Raw genomic sequence first — 20,455 nt, forward strand, 5'->3', positions numbered from 1 at the left:
CAAAATATGGCCATACTGACAGTGATCTTGGAGTTGTGATCTACAGCTGTAAAACTGTAAGCTCTACATCCTGTGATGAAAAACAAAAAAAGCTGTCTCTATTTCTTACAAAATCCTACATACATGGACTCCAGCAGAATGGGGGACAGAATTAGAAGGGAACTGAAAAATCTCATGGGTTCAGGTAAAAGAGTTTAGCAACTGAAAGAAAAAAAAGCAAAAGCAATCACTCACCACCAACAGAGGAATGCCCAACTACTTTGGAAAATCTTTCATCCAGTTTTATTTCTGAGAATGAGATTATTATGAATGGTTTATCACCTTGGCCAGTTTGGGCCAGCTTTCCCAACTACGTCCCCTCTCTACTTCTTGCCCACCTCCAGCATACTCACTGGGGTGACAGCGTGAGAAACAGAGGCTTTCGCACTGCATAAGCATTGTTCGTCAATAGCTGAAGCATCACTGCATTATCAACATGGTTTTGGTCACAAATCTAAAATGCAGCCCCAGTACTCCGAAGGTAAGAGATTTTTATATGTATTTATATATACATAAATATACAAAGACATAGACAAAATTATTATTTTCTTTAACATACATATATAGAGGAAAAAACAAATTCACCAGCAAAAGCCTTTGGACAACTTATCTTTAAATATGAACACTGTACCACTTTCTTTTTTAAAACTTTTAACAGTAATCATTGGAATGACTATTTTATAATTGTACATAGCTGCTGTCCTTTTCATAATCTCACTGTAGTTTAAGTTCATTTCAGTAAATGTCATTAAAACTCATAGTACATCTAAAATTGATGCAATCAAGACTCAGAACAGCTTCATTTCACAGTCTGCAAGACTAGATGCTTTGCAGGAATAAAAAGGGTAAAGACTAGTCACAAGTCATGCTGCCAAGAGAGGCATTTTTATTTGGAAGTATGACCTATGCTGCAAGAAGCACTGACCTTCCTAGTTACCTTCAAGATTGCTTTTTGGCACAAGTATATCAAAGCAATCCTGGTTCCTTGCCCTTATTATGAGATGAAAGTAAGGTCTACTACCAATAAATCCTTCTAAAAGTGTACAGCATCTTAAGATGCTTAGAAGGAAGAAAATTTCGTCTCATTTATGAAGAATATATTGTACTGTTCTGAATAAAATGGTGGAATGTAGTCTACAAGTATTCAATTCATTGCCTAGTGTTTCAGCACTGTTTTGAATTCCAAATTCAGTTTTACAGGCAATGATTATGTGTTTAACTTATACCGAGACGCAAGTGCCCAAGAAAGCACTGAGTAATTTTCAGCGAAGCCTAAAAGTATTGACTTACTTACCAACATTTTTATCTACATTTTTTTCACTGAACTACTACATTCTCATGCTATTTAAAAAATCATCACTTCGCTCTACTATTAGAGCTTGAAAATTTTACTTTTCAATTAAAAAAATTAAAAGTCAACTAATGTTCTCTGATGTTGCTTTGTTTCTTAAAAACATTTATTTAATGTTTCCTTTACGTATATGTATTACACCTCGCAAACAAAACACAACAGACTGAAAGACAACAAATGAGCAGCATAGAATATGGAAAAGTAAGCAGCTGTTGCCAGGAAGTTAGTAAAGATGCCAAAACGTTTCAGACACTTTCACATGGAAAATGGAAGTAATGAGGAGAGACCAAAACCAGCAACAGATCATGAATTTAAGGCAAAGGAATGGGAAACACCTACACTAAATGAGACATTGACTCAATGCCTGTGAGGGCTTGAGAGCTGCACTAACAGCAAACTTCTGGTGAATACAATGTTAAGCACTTTTATGTAATGTGCCTCCCCAGTTAACACGGGCATGACTTTCTAAGGAAGTTTATAACTATTTCATGAAAAACATGCACTTGTAAAGCACATTACTATGCTGTAAGAGTACTAATTCTTGTTAAAAACCGAAAGTCTATGTCACCAACACAATTTCTGCATTTGCCCATACATTTACATGAATCCAATACATAAAACAGTAACTTAATTAAGTGCCAAGGTATGCCTCGTACTGCCCTCAAAATATATTAAATAAACATGGCACGCTTAGGGAGTTCTCTGCTGAAACCCAAAAAGGCTATGTTAGTATCTTTATCTAAGCTCATACCCTTCCTGTCCAATCAAGACAGATGAAGTTTCTAAAGAAAATACTAAGTTTTCCTTAAATGTTCACAGCTTAACTAACCCTCTCAAAAACACAAACTTAATAAGACATGTATATAGGAAAGCTGGGTGAACATCATCCTTTCACTTGGAGTCTGATAAAAAACTTCCTGGTATGACTCCCTGCATTAGCTTCAAGAGGACATCCAAAACAGAACCTGTAATTCAATAGGCTGTGTTTACCCAGTATCACTACTAGTTAGTGGTCTTGGTGATAAATCTATCAGTGCATTGGCTGCAAATTTGTTTTGCTCTTTAAGTAATTCAGCAATTTTATTTTAGTTCACTACAAGGTAAGATGTGATTTGCCATTCTGTACTTGCGCACAAAATGCTTACTCAAGAGTTATTTTGGTAAGATTAAAATAAATAATTATTCATTTAGAATATGAGCTATGATTTTGCATTGAGTTACTCCTACTGTGCGGCTCAGGAGCTAGTTTTCATACCAACTTTATTCTATGCTGTATAATTAAATATCTGGTAATGCACGTAACATACAAAAAATAAACTGGTTTTAAATTTCCTAAATAATATTTATTTATAGGTACTGTCATAGCTACTTGTCAACATAATATCAGAACATCACTGCACAGACTTAGATGAAATTCCTTATTTAATTTTAACTTACAACCTTTTATCTGAGAATTAACTTGTTGCTGTTGCCAGCCTCCTTTTAAGGCAGAGCAAATCTTCTCCAATAAAAAACTCTGATTCTCCATTATACAAAAACATAAAAGCATCACCAACAAAATCGTCTTAAAATGTAACTGACTTTGCTTTTAGACTTTGCACCAAAATGCCTACTAGTGACAGAGAACCAGATGGGCTTAGGCTAGACTTAGTTTATAATGAGATGAACTTTTTTTCTATTCTTCAGATCAGGCAGCATTTGCTGATACAGAATGATAAATTACTGCAGGGGTTTCCCAGATGATACCACATAGGCAGTCTCTCACATAAACAGGGGCATTTTGAAAATTTACTGTCTATTTTTCATACAGATTCACAAAACAGACTTCCTCTCTTGTCTGTTATATTTTCTATGTCAGCATTTTGCTGCAGATAAATAAGGTCTAAAGCTTTTGGCCCGCTATTACAACATTTTAACACTTTGCATTAAAGCTTCATGAAGGAAAGCAGCTGTTTCACAGACAATTTTAATTGCTTTGGAAGTTTGCAATTTTTCCCTTTTAATTGGAAGTTGCTGAATTATATTCTGCATCTCAGTTACGAACATAGATGCTCAGCTATGGCAGTTTTATAGTTTCATGTACAGCAAATCAACTACAAATTTAACAGCTTAAATTTACCTTACCATGAAACACTACAAAGTATTTTTCTTCTCTAGTTACTGCATTTAAAATAGATGTCAAAAAAGCATTAGGAAGATGCAGCCATAAAGTGAAGCTGTACCACTAAGACTGTCAGTTAATATGCAAAGCTCCTGGTGTCTTGCAGACACAATGAACACTGTGATGATTTCTTCTGAAAGAGACTTTTTGCTTTTTAAAAAAAACTGTTTAGTAATCTTTACAAAATGCAGAATATTTAAAGGCAAAATAAATCCAGCCTATATCTGGACTGAAAACATAAAAAAACCTGCTTACTTAGGAGAGGTGAAAATGGCAAGAGGGACTACGTAGGACTTTTTTATCTAGAAAAATAGGCCAAAGTGTTATCTCTAACTGGACTTAGCGTGCTTTTGGTCTATCTGAAAAGTTTACACTGAACTAGTCATCATAGATGAGTACAAAAATTGTTATAAACACTATAAACACTATAAAAGGAGTACTTTAAAAATAAAAGGGCTTCTAGGTTGACCAGCGAAGCTGCAATTAAAACAGAAAGGTCATCAATAAGTATTCCTCTATTTGAACAGAGGATAGGTACAACTTGCCATGATAGACAGTGGGTCACTTTAAAAACATAAGAAAATAGTTTCTAAGGGATGAACTGTATGTTCTACACACGACACTGCTATTTTCAAAGTTCACTGGAGGCCAAATTCACATTCTTCTCCCAAAAGATCGAAAAACAAGTTAGAGTAGTGGTATGGTAAACCTGCAAATGTTGTCTACAACAGAAAGTTACATTTCCTTGCTCATGTTGAGAAACTTGGTTCTAATTCTACTCACACCTGACATTAGTTACATAAGTAGACATAGTTAGACATAGTTGCATTCTGACAACTAAGAAATGTCAAGCTATGCTTAAAAAAATATGACTTAAAATTGCAACACGGATATTGGAAACATTATGGTTGAAGCTGACAAGGTGCAAACCATTAGAATGGAACATGAAAAATTTACCAAAGGAAATAAAAGCTAGAATTTGTAGGTTTCCAATTTTAATACAGCAAAATATTTGCTTCCTTGTTAACATAATAGTAAGCAACTTCTAAGATCAATCTGAACAAAGAAATGTACTTGAGTGCATCCTGAACTTGACGTGGCTGAAGTTAAAAAGGTCATTTAAAATTTCTCAAATTAACAAAGCTGCATGCCCCGGATTTTTCTTCTAAAAACCACTGAATGCCCTCTCTAAAAGGTACATATAACATTATACTCTTCTCTAGCCATTCAGAGAAACAAGACTTATGAAATCAGGCTTCCTGGTTTAGAAGTAATTGTGTACCAGTCTCAATTTCCTCCAGTTTTCAACCAACTTTGAAAAGGGGGAGATCTTGAAGACATAAACTTAGAAGATCTGTAAAAATATGAGGCTAATTAATCTCTAATTTATAGGCTACTTGATCTGACTGACAGAGTCTCCTGAGCTTAGGCATCAAATAAAGCAAACATGCATCTTTGCCTCTCGAGAAAGCCTGTTGAAAATGTGGCCTCCTGTTCCTCACAAACACCACCTACCTGGCCAGCCAGCCAGAGTGATTGTGTGTTAGCTCGTAATTTGCCACAGTTTGTCTGCTACCTGCTAGCCAAAAACGTGCAAGGAAGCTTAGGTGGAGGAAGGCAGTATCAGAAAAGGAAGTCACTAGAAAACCACTGTGCATGGATAAATTCATTTAAATTTTAACACTTTGCAGTGTGTCCTTACAGTGAAAAGGAAAACCAAGATGAATGCAGATGTCATATCTGCTTATTTCATAAACTGATTGGTAATGTATCTTAATGGATATTAACACACAAGTAGAAGCAAACACTACCTACAGCAGTATGCATGTAAAACAAAGAAAGGCTTGTAGAATTTATTTCAAACGTGACTTGCAAATAGCTAATTTTTTACTGGGACGCTTCCTTCTCTACTCACTCATTTCCAATAACTCCACCTTCTTATTTTTCTAAACCAACTGCTGTTGGTATATAGGCTCACAGGCACCATACATGTTTGTATTGCCCAGCTTCTAGAAATGATATGTAGTATGTGTCTGCTGTGTGAGATGCCCTTGTCATTATGGCCTCTCAGAATTGAAAATGTTCTTATATTCTGAGCTGGGAATAAATGTATGAGCCAGTTACCTGGCAACCTGTACGAATTAAGAGAAAAGTAAAGTTTATATCATATTTTTGCTTAAGGCAATCAAAAAACTCATTTGTATCCTCATTAATGACAGTCAAGTGCTTGGAAGAGAACATCAGATATGTCTCCCAATATGTTTTTTTCACCTTATTTTACAAGTCTAGGGACTCATTCCACAACTGATTTGATGAAGACTGTTCTGAATAGAGATAAATATAGGAGTTTTCATAATACAAAGCTATTTTTCTACACTGAGAATGCTATATTCTGAAAGAGAAAATTAAAAAGAATATATTTCATTTACTTTTTGTCATTACAAAATTCATACACATCAACGAGATGTGAAATTTCAACTTCAGTGATTAGCTGCTAACTTCACAAAGGGTTAAGTTAAAATGTTCTAAAGAGAACAATTTTTTCTTTTATTTGCTACAAGCACATCATCTATTCTAGATGGTTTGCTCTTCATTGCTTTCCACCATCATACTGTCATAGCAAATGGTTACCAGAACTGTAACAGCTGCCAGAACAACAACAAAATTGCACTTACTTTAGCTTACTGATCCTGGCTTCTGCAGTTTCACTAAGACTTTTTGTTTCTTCTTTCCATCGATTTGTTGCTTTTTGCTGAGCTACCAACAGTCGTCTAAGTTCAGCAGTAGACTTTTGACTGGTGTCCTCCAATTCCTTCAGTCGAGCTTCATATCTTTGCTTTTTCACAGCATGCTCATGCTCCATTGTGCTTATCTAGAAAAAATACCAATAGGATACAACCAAGTCTCTCACTTCCTTCTTTTTTAAAAAACTCTTGAGCTAAATTTATAAGCATTTGCAGAAAGCATGTAACATACAATAATTAAACTTGTAATTATATACTCAAATAGATGCATGTTCCCAAAGCCAATTTAAGCAAATAGTACAACTGACAATAAAGGATAATGAGCTGTGTATGCTTATTTTTGTAAATAAACTTTATCACTCTCCCTTGTGTTTTCTCCACAGAAACATATTTTTTCTTTTCATCTAGCCAAAATGTGTTAGGACTTCCTGAACTGCAACTAAAATCTTTTGCACATCAGAGGAAAAGGGAGGCAAGTAACAAATCTTATCTGTGACTGACTATAATGGAATCCGGCCTGATTAGGGACATTCGAAGATCTAGTATTTGTTTTATAACTGCTACCTGTCTGTCATGCTTGACTAAAAGGTTCTAGAGTTGGAATAAGATTTCTTTTTTGACTGCTTTTTTTTTTATCTTGAGGTACAAAGTGGTAACTGGATTTGAGATGGCCCTCATTCATAATTAACTACAACTGTTTACTCAAGTCTTCTTTGTTGCTGTAGATTCTTAGATCCCTTCCGTATCTTCATACTCTCAGAGTTAAGAGCAGTGGGGAAAGCATCAGCTCTATATATTTAGAAAGCATGTCAAGTATCAAAGCCGTTATTCCCTTCAGAAGCTAAAGGTACAATGAACCTGCTGAGATTAGCTATTAATACATTATCCCATATGCAGTCTGTTCAGGTGCATTAAATGAAACATTCAAAAAGAACATGTCTTTCAGCTAAGTATCTTCTTTGCAAATATTCACATAGAAATATATTCTCTGTCCAGAAAAAACAGAACTAATGTTTGACAACCACACCATTAATAAATTTGTTAGTTACGCACTGCTTTGATAACATAGTAGATATGCAAGTAGAGGAACACTGTACTGAGAGTCAATATATTCCTAACATTACAGACGGTAGATAAAGATCTGGAATTGGAATGGGTAAAATCACTTGAAGGTAAATATGCCACTATTTGGAATATTCATCTTATGAAAGCATAGAATATTGGGATCCTCTTATCAAGCTGAAAATAACACATTAAAATACAACCTAATTAGCCAAGGCTGAATTACTCAAAACATCATGAGGACATACGACACTACAACAAAATTACTTATAAAGCAGAAAAGAGGAAGCATCATCGAAACTTTCACTCCCTTTCATGCTGCCTTATTAAGTAAATATCAGTCCTACATTAAAATAAAAACAGCACATAAACCATACCTTTATTTTTGCTTTTTTTTGAGCCTCTACGGCCAGTTTTCTCAAGCCTTCCATTTCTTTTTGCAATTGTTCGTTCTCTTGCTGAAGTTTTAACCTTTGTTCACTGACAAAACCACTCTTTTCTCTTTCTGAATCCAGAATGCTTTGCAACTTACAGATGATTTCCTGGCAACGAGATTTCTCTTCCTCAGAGCTGAAAGAGAAGAAGTCTTGTTTGAACTCAAGAATAGAGTCCATTTTACATTTTCATAATGCTACTTTGCTGCAGTTGCAATGGTGTGAAGATAGGGGAGACTAAGTTTGTAGACAGCAACAAAATCTTAATAGACCAATTGGTCTAGTAGGACACTGCCTCTATTGCTGTTAAAGGAGGCTGTCAGGAAGCAAACTGAAGGCAGAAAAACGAAGTTCTTCCTGCAGTTATGTTTCAGATATAGAACTCACTATCACACTATGTTGTAGATGAAAGATTCAAGTAATCCATGTAACAGTAAGAGTGATAATTAAACATATAAATCTATGATGTCACTTCTGGACATTTTTAAGCAGCCCATCACTATTAGAATGCTGGCAGAGCATTCCAGTGAAGTATCACTGTCACCTTGTACTAGTGTTCAGTGTTTCCCTTAGATGACTTCATTTGGACAGTACTGGTGAAAATACATAAATTTGGGACAGATTTTGGTCTGACCCAGTACATGCATCTCCCTGTTTCTCCCTGAAAGCTTATATCAGCTCAGTATGTTTAATGGCCTTTACATCTAGGACTACGTGCAAGTCAGCAAAGTATTTTATCAAGCCTAGGGAATTCATAAAAGCAATCTAACATTCTAGCAATCTCAGTAAAATGGCAATGTGGAACAGTAGATTCTCATTTTAAACACATTTCTAGATTCCCAAATGATTGCTCTGGAGAAGAGATAGAATTTATGATCATTGAAGATCATAAATAACTTACAGAGAATCCTACGCTTTTTATTCTGATAACAACCTGATCTAAAAATGTGTACCATACCGTGCTGTTTACCATTACATTACTGGAACTACAATAATATCTATTAGTTCTCTGAACACAGACCTGAAATGCAGTATGCTACATAAACACGGAGTGTTACACATGCACTAGAAGATACCACACTGCAGATGAATTTATAAAGTAATAAATTCTGCCCAAATATTTCAGAGCATTACTTTTCCTACAAACAGTATTTAGAAATACATCAGGATTTCAAATAATGTACTCCAATTTTCATAGTTTTGTTAAAAAAAAGAAAAAACTGCTTGCAATTCTAGTCTTGTAAAGAAAACTTTTCACCCTGTAGTCTGTTATCCCCCTTAATACTTTTATAGTGATTCATAATTACCCTTGCTTCAGAATTATGGTAACTTGATACTATTCCTGCTACTGATGGAAAATGTGACAAAGACCTAACACACTATCAACAGCTAGTTAGAAATAATTTCCATTATTTTCTATTCCTGTCTCTGTAACATCCATGACTTACTTCATTTCCAGCTGTTTCAGTTTATTTTGTGTTGTCTGTAGACTCAGCTGAAGGTCACCTTTTGTAGTTTCTGCAAGTAGATACTTCTGATGCAGTTGCTCTAGTCTTCTATTGTCAGATTCGTGTACTCTGTCTTCCCTGTAGATCTGAAGAATAAAATTCCATGTAAAATCAACTTTACCTTGCACGGGTGATTGACAGTGTAGTAATGACAACAATGCTACTCCTCATTGTGCCCTATTTTTCAGATTTAAAAGAAAACTGAATTTCATCGAATTTTAGTGTTGCTGCTACTTGGAAAACAAAAGGTTTTCAAAGTTTTTTCATCCATTTTGTTTTCAGTATATTGAGCTTAAGTTTAACTGGAATATGTACCAAGATTCTTTCAGATTATGTCGAGTACCTCTCCCTTTACTTTTTACATTTTTCAAAGAGCACTCTTTTTCAGTTTAGAATTACAGCTTTAAAATGATTTCCAGATTAAAAACTTAAAATACTGACATGAATATTTACGGTTAAGAAAAACTACTCAACAAGTAAGAAACTTAAGGGTCACAGAACTGTCCTTCATTCCAATATATGGGAAAAACATGGAACATAAAAAATTAACACATCTTTTCCAACTGAAGAGAGATCTTAAACATGATGTAAAAATGCATATAATTGCCTTACTTTTTCAAGTTCTTCTTCCACTGTTCGCTTTTCTCTAATGGCTCGTTCAATTTGACTCTGTTTTTCACCACATTCCTATTTTAAAATAAGTCACTTTAAGTACATCTAATCAGAAATAACTCACGATAAAAATTCAAGAAGTGCCAAAGCCAAATACCCACCATTGCAAATGTAATTTTTGCTGCAGGTATGTATGCATTCAATTATATTTACCTGTTCATGATTTTCTCTATAGGATAAGTCATTCACTACATAGACTACAACATGCAAAATGAAATTTTTTAGAAATAAATTTAATCCTTAAAAAGCTGCATACGAACCAAACTCTTTTAGTCCCCCACATCAGTTGTTGCAAGTTCCAAGTTGATTCAAGAATATGATGATTGTGATGCAGACTTTCTCTTAGTATACTTTATCAACTTTCGTATACTTTATTGCTACATGTGCAACTACAGATATGCAATAATCAGCTTTCCTTGCTTTATTTATCCCTGAAAGAAACAGGGATACTTAAGAAGTGCCACCACATGGCAAGTATTTTCTAGAGCACAGGATCTCACTGTAAAGAGGCTTGTGACCTACGATAAGAACACGCATAATCAAGGAATAAACTTACACAAAGAAATGGGTAGATTTGCAGAACTCTATTATTTTATGCAAAACCAGGCAAGATTCTCAGTAAAAGTAAAATACGACTGTATAAAGTAAATACTATATAAAGTAAATCTAGTAAATATAGTAAAGATTATTTAAAGTAAATCTGCACATTAACAATGAATTTTCAAAGCAAAGTATCCTTTATACCTAAATTTGAATCTCTGCACTGACTGTTGAGACACTACACACAGTCACTTTTGTTAAGCAACATTAAAGGCACTGAATGTTGTATTAATGACTATAGACATGCAAGGGGTAAAGTACTACTATAATAAACCATAGTCCTAGATAATTACTCATAAATAGTAACTATTCCATACACTGGACTATCATCTACCTTTTTTTGTTTCTTGCCCTTTACACAAACTAAACTGTACAAAAGAGCTGTGAAGGTACTCTATACCGGTAGTGAGGAAATGGTTACACAGCGGGACTAAACTGCCTCTGATCAGACAAACTGTGAAAACCTGTACAGATCCATGACTATAATAAGTCCTATTAGACATATAATAGAACCTATAATAGGTCCTACTGGTTCAGCAAAGTCCACCTTATTCCTGTTCCCTGAGCCATTCCTTCACAGATGAATTTCTTTAGAGGCTCAGCACAGACTCTAGCTCACTACTTACGTATTTGTAGAGAACAAAAAATAGTATCAATTCTATTCTCCCTATCCGTTTATTTGCATGTATTTCCTCTGCACTGGCCCTATGACAAATCCAGACAGGTACAGGAGAAGAAATGAGAAGTGTGTGCTGTAGGAAAGTTGTTATTGATAAAGACAAGTATTTTGTTAAGTGCGAGTGGAGCACCAGTACTACAAAATCTACACCAAGATCCTCTCCAAAACAGGAATCACACAGTATTTGTGTCTATTAGTACACCGTATATGCACATAAATTATGAGATTGTTGGGGCTGAAACAAAAGTTTCTTGTGCAATTTAGAATATTACTGCTGGCCATAAAAAAAACTATACACAAACCCTTCCAGACAACACTATAAACAAAGTATTTCTAGTAGAATCTAAAATAAAAGTATCCCAAACCTACCATTATTGACCAATGTATGCAACATAAACAAGACAAAAAAAAAGATAAAAATAGTCATGACTTTTTTTTTTTTTGTCGAGGGGGGGAAGTAGGAGAACTAATCACTAGTAACTTCTAAGTAATACTAAAGATAAACACCATTCTAGAAATAAGAATATCAAAGCTCTGATATCTTTGTCTAAAACAAAGACTCCTCTCTCTTCACCAAACTGCTAATAATATCAGGAGATGTAGGATTTTACTTGATTTACTTTTACTTGAATTTAGTGTTTAACTTGATAAGCAACAAAAAAGTTTCAAACGTTTTGCTATCAAAAATACTTTTGTAAGTCAAGACCATACCATTTGGAGAGCTGAAAGTTCTTCTGTTAGTCGAGAAATCTGTACATTATATTGTTTCTTTGCAGAGTCTACCTGCGATCAAAACCAAAAAAAGAAAGAAAAAAATCCCGTGAACTATTTTTCCATCCTGTTTTTACATAGAGAATCACAGAATTATTTAGGTTGTAAAAGGCCTTTGAGATCATCAGTTCCAACTGTCCATCTAACACAAGTCCACCACCAAACCACATCTCTAAGTGCCATGCCCACATGTCTCTTCAATACATCAGGGGATGGTGACTCCAACACCTCCCTCAGCAACCTATTCAAGGCCTAACCACCCTTTCTGTGAAGAAATTCTTCCTGATATACAATCCAAACCTCCCCTGACACAACTTGAGGCTGCTGCCTGAAATATATATTGTGTATATGTGATGCTTATATATAAAAATAATGAGACTGCAACAACTGATAAATCTTTCTATATCAATGTTAGAATAATGTTTATTATCAATCCATATTACTTTAACTGAGGGTGTTTAGAAAAAAAGCAGAAAGACAGACATCACAACAAGGCCTTACAAAATAAACCGTTAAGACTATCAGAAAGCTGCTGTCCATTAGGTGCAAGATATCTGCAACTTGTTTAACGTGTATTTTCAAAAATATTTGTTAACTCCTGGAGAAACATGACAACTCATATTCTCAAATTTTACTTTTAATGCTTTTGATAGATTCACTTTTCCTGGGATTATGTCAAAATAAGAACAAGGACATTTCTAAATTTCTAACTTCTCATTAGTAGTGTTGTCATAACTAGATTGAGTGGTTATCCTATCTGCTCTTTAGCTCTCACACCTTCTCCAAACCACGCATGACATTAAATACTGCAGTTTTAAGTAATCCACGTAATTTTTGTGGTTCTTTTGGGTAATCAACAAGTAGAATGCACAAACCATTTTCATCCTCATTTTAAAAGCTTCAAAAATTTATGTAGTATGTTTCTGAAACCTCTAGAAATTAAAGGAGTGGAAATAAAAAGAATCCTTTCATCCCTAAACAATAAACACGTACATTGTGTCATAGTGAAGACAGTGAAAGGAAGCACAATCAATGGCACCACTGAAAACTTACAAACCAGGTAATTGATTTACACTGTTGTCTACTTGAAATAAAAGACATTTTAACACATTTATATAACAAGCTTCTATTTCCTCTGGAGTTTGCCTTAAAATAAAGCATGTCTATTTGACATGTGGGTAATTGTTGAGAACTTCCAGGTAAATGCATTTTAACCGCAGATGGGAAACAACATAAAGAAAACTAATTTTGTGAAGAGTCTGTTATCAAAAGAGCTTCAATTTTTCAGCCACTCATAAAAACAATAAAAATTGTAAGGACACAGACTGTAAAATCTTTGATGTCATTTCTCTACCGAATGCTGGTTTTGAAGCGAACTGTGATATTGAGTCTTCTACTATTAGCTGTACTTGGTAGAAGTCTTATTCGCTTAGAGGAATATTCTGAAGTACTGAGATGCCAAAAAAGTGACAGTATAACTCTCAACAGTTTCTATCATCTGACAGTATATGATAAGCATCAGTAACTTCCAAGATGAGGCCATATATTCATAAACTAAATACACTGATACCAATACAACTAACAGACGTTAACGTGCTACTGAACAGAATTTCTGAAATAGATGCCAATCTTTACATCTTCACCTTCTCTATACCCGTATGTGCATCGACAGGAACACTTCTGGTTCATGAGAGATAAACCAGTATAATTTGGGTTGGAAGAGTACCTATCTAGATGATAAAGCTGAAGAGTACAGTACTGTCAGTATGCTGCCCCTGCTACCTATATTATCAAAACACTTGTAAGAAAACAGCTGATTTGATCACGCATAATATGCATATTCATAATACATAATTATGTCAGATTTAGCTCTGTAAGTTCACAGTTGATTCTTTCTAAACATCATAACTTACTGCCTTCCTAATTCTTGCAGCAGTGTCTTCTGCAAGCTGAGACATTTCATTTTTCATCTTTTCGATTTCCTCTTCCTTTTGTTTCTCCCCAAACAGTGCCTAGAAAAAAAAAAGGAACTTGAAATTCTACTGAAAATATTTCAGTCATGACATAATACCTAGTAGTGAGAGAAGAAACCACACATAATCACTGTTCAAAAGAACTTTTTGGCTTGCACTTTGGAGAAGCTGACAACAAGATCCATCAAGAACACAAACAGAAATGTCACATAGAAAGATCTGTTAAGAATCTGCATACCTGAATTCTCTGTTAAGAATCTGAATACACACACACGTATTCCTACAGACATCTGAGCATTTTTTGCTGTTGATACACTAAATCACTCATCTTCTAGAAAACTAAAAGAATGAAAATTCACAAGTAACTAATGAATGCATATGCAATCCATTTCACAGTGGATAACAATGAACCAAACAGCTCTTCAGCACAAAAAGATGGTGAGAATCACAGAAAAAAAAGGCTAGTAAGAAGCCTTTCCAGAGGAGGATGAAGATAGTAATGTTAAAGTAGAACACAAGATACTGGTCTGGAAAGATTATGGAAGGTAATACAGATCTCTTGATGGGATAGATGAAAAAAAATCCTAGGTGGCACATTAAGAACATGTAGATGCAAAGGGAGAAAGACATGAAAAACGTTGCTAATACAACGTTGATACAAATTCAGCCTGTAGAAGGTTACTCACTACAATCTGTAATATGGTGCATCATATGTCATATTCTCTTTTACTGCTCCCATTCAATTTCTGATTTGCTTCTCAAAGTACTCTTAGATTTCTTCTGATCTCATTTTGTAAGCTTAGCTTTGTGCGCTTTACAATGTTAACACAAAAGAAGGAGCGCTGTGACAACCCTTTACTCCCATAATCTCATAGAGATCAGGGAGGAACCTCCATGGCAACAGTATAAGACACACAGTTAACTAAATGTACATATTAGGATGCATTTTTTATTCTGTTAATTCATAAACTTCCCAGCTTTAGCCAGTGCAATAAATTAACAAGTGCTTGCAAATCAAGTTTTTTCTTCCTAGAACGTTACACTAAACTTGTAATGAGCCACTTATCTGTAGAAGTTCATTAAATGTCTCAGATTCGTAATTTGCATCACAATAAATTCTACTGGGCCACTTTTTTCTGTCAAAAATGGTGGGAAAAACACTGCTTCGATGTACCAATATGTAGCAGACTAGAAATGTGATTTACACTTCTTACCAGTAATTTTCAAATGAAAGAGTGATTTCTCATTTTTAAACTCTGAAAAAATGAATTAATTTTTACCTTTTATTCTTCATACTCAGGCTCCAGGGAAATGCTGTTAAGGATACAAATGTCTTACTAGGAAAAAGGAACTAACAAGTCCAAAGGTAGCCAGCAAAGGAGGACATAAAACTTCATTTTTTTCTTTCTTTCCTTTTTGAATATGAGCCTAACAGGTGAAGGGAACTGTAGAAGATCAGGGCATAAAGCAAGTAAGATGCAATAAGTTATGAATGAATATGAAAAGGAATTAGCATGTCAGGAAGAAGCCATCCAAAGTGTATCCTAAGTTACTATAAGTATATGGGAAGAAAGACTGTAACAAGAAAAGAACCCTCTTTTGTGAAGCAAAAAGAAACACACAAGTTACTGGGCACTACAGTAACAACCAGGACCTGTAAGTCTTGTCAAGGTTTAACTCTTCTGGAAGCTGGCCAGAAGATAGCAGGATCTCTTTAAAGAGTTACTCCTCCTTTCAGACAGGATCTTCCTTGTTTGTTACAGAAATGAAATCAGCATGAGCAAAAAAGACAACATTAACTCTTGTATTCCAAAAGGTAAAAGTATAAAGTTAAGTTAGATTCTCAGGAGGCTCCTCGAGTTTGAAAGGCAACTTCAGACTAAAAGGAAATGTTTATCTCCTTAACTGCTTGACTGTTCAACATGTTAGCCCAAACAGAAAAAAGTCTCCATATGTTCCCATGGTCATTAACTAATCTGGACTTCATTTACTGATGTGTAAAGTCTATTACATGCATTAAAGTTCTGTCTTGCCAGCAAACGCTATTCATTAGATTGCTAAAAGCCTGATTTGAGCTGAAGTTTAGCATGAAAACAAAGAAGCACCCATATTAAACAACAGTTTATCAGTCCCTCCACCCTATTATCCTAAAGGGCAAACAGCTGATACGTTGGAAAAGTTAAGAACTGGGAAAAGAGGATGAGGGTTTTTTTTTTTTTTTGATCAAGAGATGCTTCTAGACCTGCTGGATTAGAGTCTACCTCTAGAAGTTTTGGTGGATTCTTCTCTTTTGAATGTGACTGTTTTCATATCTATACTTTTGGCATAAACATTATCCTGTAACAGTTGAATCATTTTTTTTTTTTGTTACAGCCTCTCCGACACGTCTAGCTGTCATTGTTGAATCCTGCACTTTCCTAGTTCTCCCACCTTACTTGAAATACACTGAGCAGTACTGCATGTTAAGGTGCACTACGTTTAAAAGCATTTTTAAAAATCTCATTCTGAACATTCTATTAGTTGTATTGAGTGACACTAAGGATCACATAAGTGTGTTCATAAGACCCTTTTCTGACTGCAAAAAATTAAGTTCAGCATGCTGTACAGAATACTTGAATTTCATCTGCCATTCCAGCATACACACTCAAATGCCTTTGCAGTTTTTTTACTGGCTGCCAGCTTTGCTGACTCATTACTCAGAAACTTTTTCAGATTTCTTCTGAATACTTAAGATCTGAACACAAAGCTCACTCTTGGTGGCTTATGTCTATCATATAAAAAAAAGTCCCTATAGTTTCAGCTTTTCTTTCCTACCCATTAACAAGTAATATAAACTAGTAACTATTCTGACAGCCCTATCTAGGTATTCAATAAGATTTGTACTTCACAACTGCGAGTGACTCCATTTTCTAATATATAAGAAATACTTTTACCCATTACCTTACCTGACTTTTTTGTAGGTTAGCTTCTTCTAAGAGCTGTATGCAATCTTGGACTTTTGCAACTGCATCATACTTCTCTCTTTCTAAATTAGCGTACTTTGTCTGAAGCTCTCTGATTTGTTTTTCCAGGGCTGTTCTTTCTGTTCTCAGCTGTTCAGCATCTTGGACAGTAACACGTAATCTAAAAGACAGTAATAATTTCACTCATTTAACAATACAATGCTTTATTAAGACACTTCAATTATTTCAAACTAAGCTTGTAGAAAGTAAAATAAAATAAAAATAGTCAATACTGCATTCCTGGTTTTCTGCTTGTTTTGGAGACATTTGTCACACCTTAGAAAGAAGCAGAATTGAAGGAGTTAACTCAGATACCTACTCTCAGAAAATCCTTAGAAGTATGTTGCTATCCTGGGATACATCATTGAAAATGTTCTATATTAAAACAGAATAGAACAGCCCAAGAAGGAATAAAGTTCTCCTCTGCGGAGGAAATGGAATAATTGGATGTGGGCAATGAAGTTGCAGATATACCATTAGAACAATGAAAACACTGGTAATTTTGCAACAGCTCAGAAATTCTTATTGTTTAATTATGATTGTCAGTATTGGCAGGCATGAGAAAGGGCAAGAGAGTCTCAGAGGTATCCTCAAAAAAATATCTGAAAGTTCCGAAGTGCAGCTTTATTGAATAGAGTGCATAGTTCCAAATATACATAGTGAGTGTTTTGGAAACACTTGGGCTGCCTTTTCAGGCAGTCATGCTGGTTTACTTTCTAACGTGTTTACAATAACACATACACAGAAAGAGAGCCACTCTATTAAAACGCAATTTCTGGAGAACCAAAAGCCCATAGAAACTAATAATGCTAGCTAATTCCTTGACACATTCTAAAATGAATTGAAGAGCCTCTGAAATGCTTAGACAAGTAAAATTCAATAAGTAGAGGTAACCAAACAAATCTGTGGAAATATTCAAGGCTGTACTTGACCATACAAAGACATGGTTCCCCATGAATTATTTGTTTTCCAGAGTTATTGAAGAGTTCACAGAGCTATGAACAGAGCTGTGAGCAAGAAGGGAAAATGAACAGTCACACAATTATTCCAGTAAGAAATTTATGAATTCTTCTTACCTATCAAGTCATTTGTCATTCTAAAATTGCTTACCATACTTGAATCAAAATTACTGTCCTCAGCTCCATGTAATATGGCTACACTTGATATCCTTGGAGAGTGAAGGTGGGGGGGAACGCACAGAAGAAACTGATTGGATCTTAGATCTTCCAGTAGACAGTGCTGGAATTAAAATTCTATTCCTGATCACTCGAACAATTTTTGTAATTTGCATTTATTGGAAAGTATGCTTTAGCAATGTTATTAAAATAATATTTTTTTTTTTTTTTGTATGAAGAGTGATGAACTAAGACCTGAAGCCAGATCACGGACAGAAAATCTGTATTCACCTCAAAAACAGCTTCTTTACATAAAAAAAAAAAAAATCAAATTCTAATGCGCATTTTTTTCTTCAAAACTCCACCTAACACTAATGAGAGTTGAGTAACTAGAATTTATGCACTAGAATGAAAAATACGTGTCTTTTCTCCATTATAGTCAATAAAATCAGGTGCTGCGTTTTAACATTTTAAACATATTGAAGACAGAAGCTGTTCTGCAAGGTTATAGAATAGAACAAATAAGGTAGAGAGCAGCCAAGCATAAAACACCTGTATTTTGAGAAAACAGACTTACTAAGAAATACAAAACTCAGAGACTGATAAAAACTACATTTTATCTCACTTGTGAATATCCTTTTAGTAACATCCAGTGAGATGTCTTTACCTTGTTTCTAATTGTTTTATACTAGACTGCATTTGCTGCAAGCGTTTGTCAGATGCTGCTTCTCTTTGCTGGGCAGATAACACATCTTCTTCCTAGAAAGAATAAATACATTTTCCAGGTATCGTCTGAATTTCATTTAACAAAACAAAGGTATACCAACAAAAAACAAGTCAGGGAACAACTTGCCATTAATTTAACACCAGCAACTTGCTGACTGACTAGCATTTTCAGTTGTAATTTAAAATTGTGCTTCTCTCTAGAATACCTTTCTCTCCAACTGGCCTTGAAGCTTCTCTGTCAATCTGGTCATTTCATCAATCTTAGCACTTGCTGTCCGTCCATCTATTTTGGCTTGCCTGTATAAAGAAAAGAGTCTATGAATTACACTTCAATTATTACAGGGGCAAAAAAAGGACTCTGTTACAACTTTGTTGAAATAGCTGTGAAGGGCAGTCAGATTCCATAATACTTTAACATGGCAGAAGAGGTTTCCCCCAAGCATGTGGCACAATGAGAGAGAAAGACCAAATTCATCAGGAAGGTACGTTGAATAAATATTTGGGAGGACTAGGCAATCAAAAACTTGGAGTGGCTCAGTAACTTAAGTATAATTGGCCTCAGATACTTAACACTGAAATAATTTTCAGAATTAGATTTCGCTTTTTAAATCGATTTGTACAAAGAATTAAAAAAAAATGTTAACCATTTCTAAAGAACGTAACTGATGTGCATTATAATTTGAAGAGGTCTGACAACAGCTGAAACAGAAAAGGAGAAAAAAAGGGGCTAGTTAGTGAATCAGATTTTAAACACAGTAAAAAGCTCATTGAAATGAGCAATGCTTCTATTCCTCTGACGTGGGAAAAGAAAGACATACAAAGTCCCTCACGTGGGTGTATAACCCAATTATTTTGGCTCAGTATTAGGGTAAATTTAAAGACCAATGATTGAAAGTATGATAAAGTTAAAAAAAAAAAAAAGGCAAACATATAGACTATTGCAAACTAGAGCACTAACAGTCATGAAAGAAGCCAGAAAATATTGAATATTTTTTAAAATCAACTTCAAGCAAAAATTCCTTAAGGAAATATCATTTTTTTATTTAATGGCATAAAAGGAAGAAGCATATTATGCCTAAGTGAAAATATTAACCAACATACACATAATCCTAGCAACTCTACAAAAGTTTCAGTTTAATACATCAGACAAGCTCATCTTGTTATTATTTCTTAAGAAAGTAAAAAACAGAAAAAAACATTATTCCTAGACTTATGGCCCTCACTGCAGGTCCAAACCTTTGATCTTATCCCGTATGAAAAGGGGGTGCCTCCTAGAAAATGCACTGTTAAATTTATGAGGGCATTTAGTTGCTTCCCCCAGAAATATATAAAATGTGTTGCAAAACAAAACAAAGAACTCTAAACCCAACATAAGGAGAGAATAAATATATATATATATATAAAAAAGAGATCATAAAATTCAAGACAGCTTAAGTACTAAAAATGCATTTTAATGACCAAACTCTGCTTCAGATCAAATTCAGGGATGTGTGTTTAAGACGTGACAAATTGATTCTAAAGATGCAACTTTGATTCTTCATTGTGCAATTTATCTTTGATACAACCTTGGCAAGCTTTTACCTTTCTGTTAATATACTGAAATGCAGCTCTGAGCAAT

The 20,455-nt window shown here is 34.7% G+C and overlaps 1 protein-coding gene across 7 annotated transcripts in view; it reads right to left on the reverse strand.

The window, feature by feature from the left end:
- Positions 1-20,455, reverse strand: part of SCLT1 (sodium channel and clathrin linker 1) — a 45,462-nt gene that overhangs the window by 12,489 nt on the left and 12,518 nt on the right. For all 7 annotated transcript variants that reach the window (XR_010831101.1, XR_007168774.2, XR_007168773.2 and 4 more), the window contains 9 exons: positions 19,044-19,134; positions 18,779-18,870; positions 16,940-17,117; positions 13,935-14,033; positions 11,962-12,033; positions 9,912-9,986; positions 9,240-9,385; positions 7,735-7,927; positions 6,227-6,423 (listed from right to left, as the gene is read on the reverse strand). Coding sequence is in view for 4 of the 7 variants with exons in the window: in XM_048078157.2 (XP_047934114.2) it covers positions 6,227-6,423; positions 7,735-7,927; positions 9,240-9,385; positions 9,912-9,986; positions 11,962-12,033; positions 13,935-14,033; positions 16,940-17,117; positions 18,779-18,870; positions 19,044-19,134 (1,143 nt within the window). In the remaining 3 variants the exon portion in view is untranslated. The remainder of the gene's footprint in view (positions 1-6,226; positions 6,424-7,734; positions 7,928-9,239; positions 9,386-9,911; positions 9,987-11,961; positions 12,034-13,934; positions 14,034-16,939; positions 17,118-18,778; positions 18,871-19,043; positions 19,135-20,455) is intronic.

The sequence above is a fragment of the Anser cygnoides genome, chromosome 4 (assembly GCF_040182565.1).
Source record: "Anser cygnoides isolate HZ-2024a breed goose chromosome 4, Taihu_goose_T2T_genome, whole genome shotgun sequence".
Lineage (NCBI taxonomy): Eukaryota > Metazoa > Chordata > Aves > Anseriformes > Anatidae > Anser > Anser cygnoides.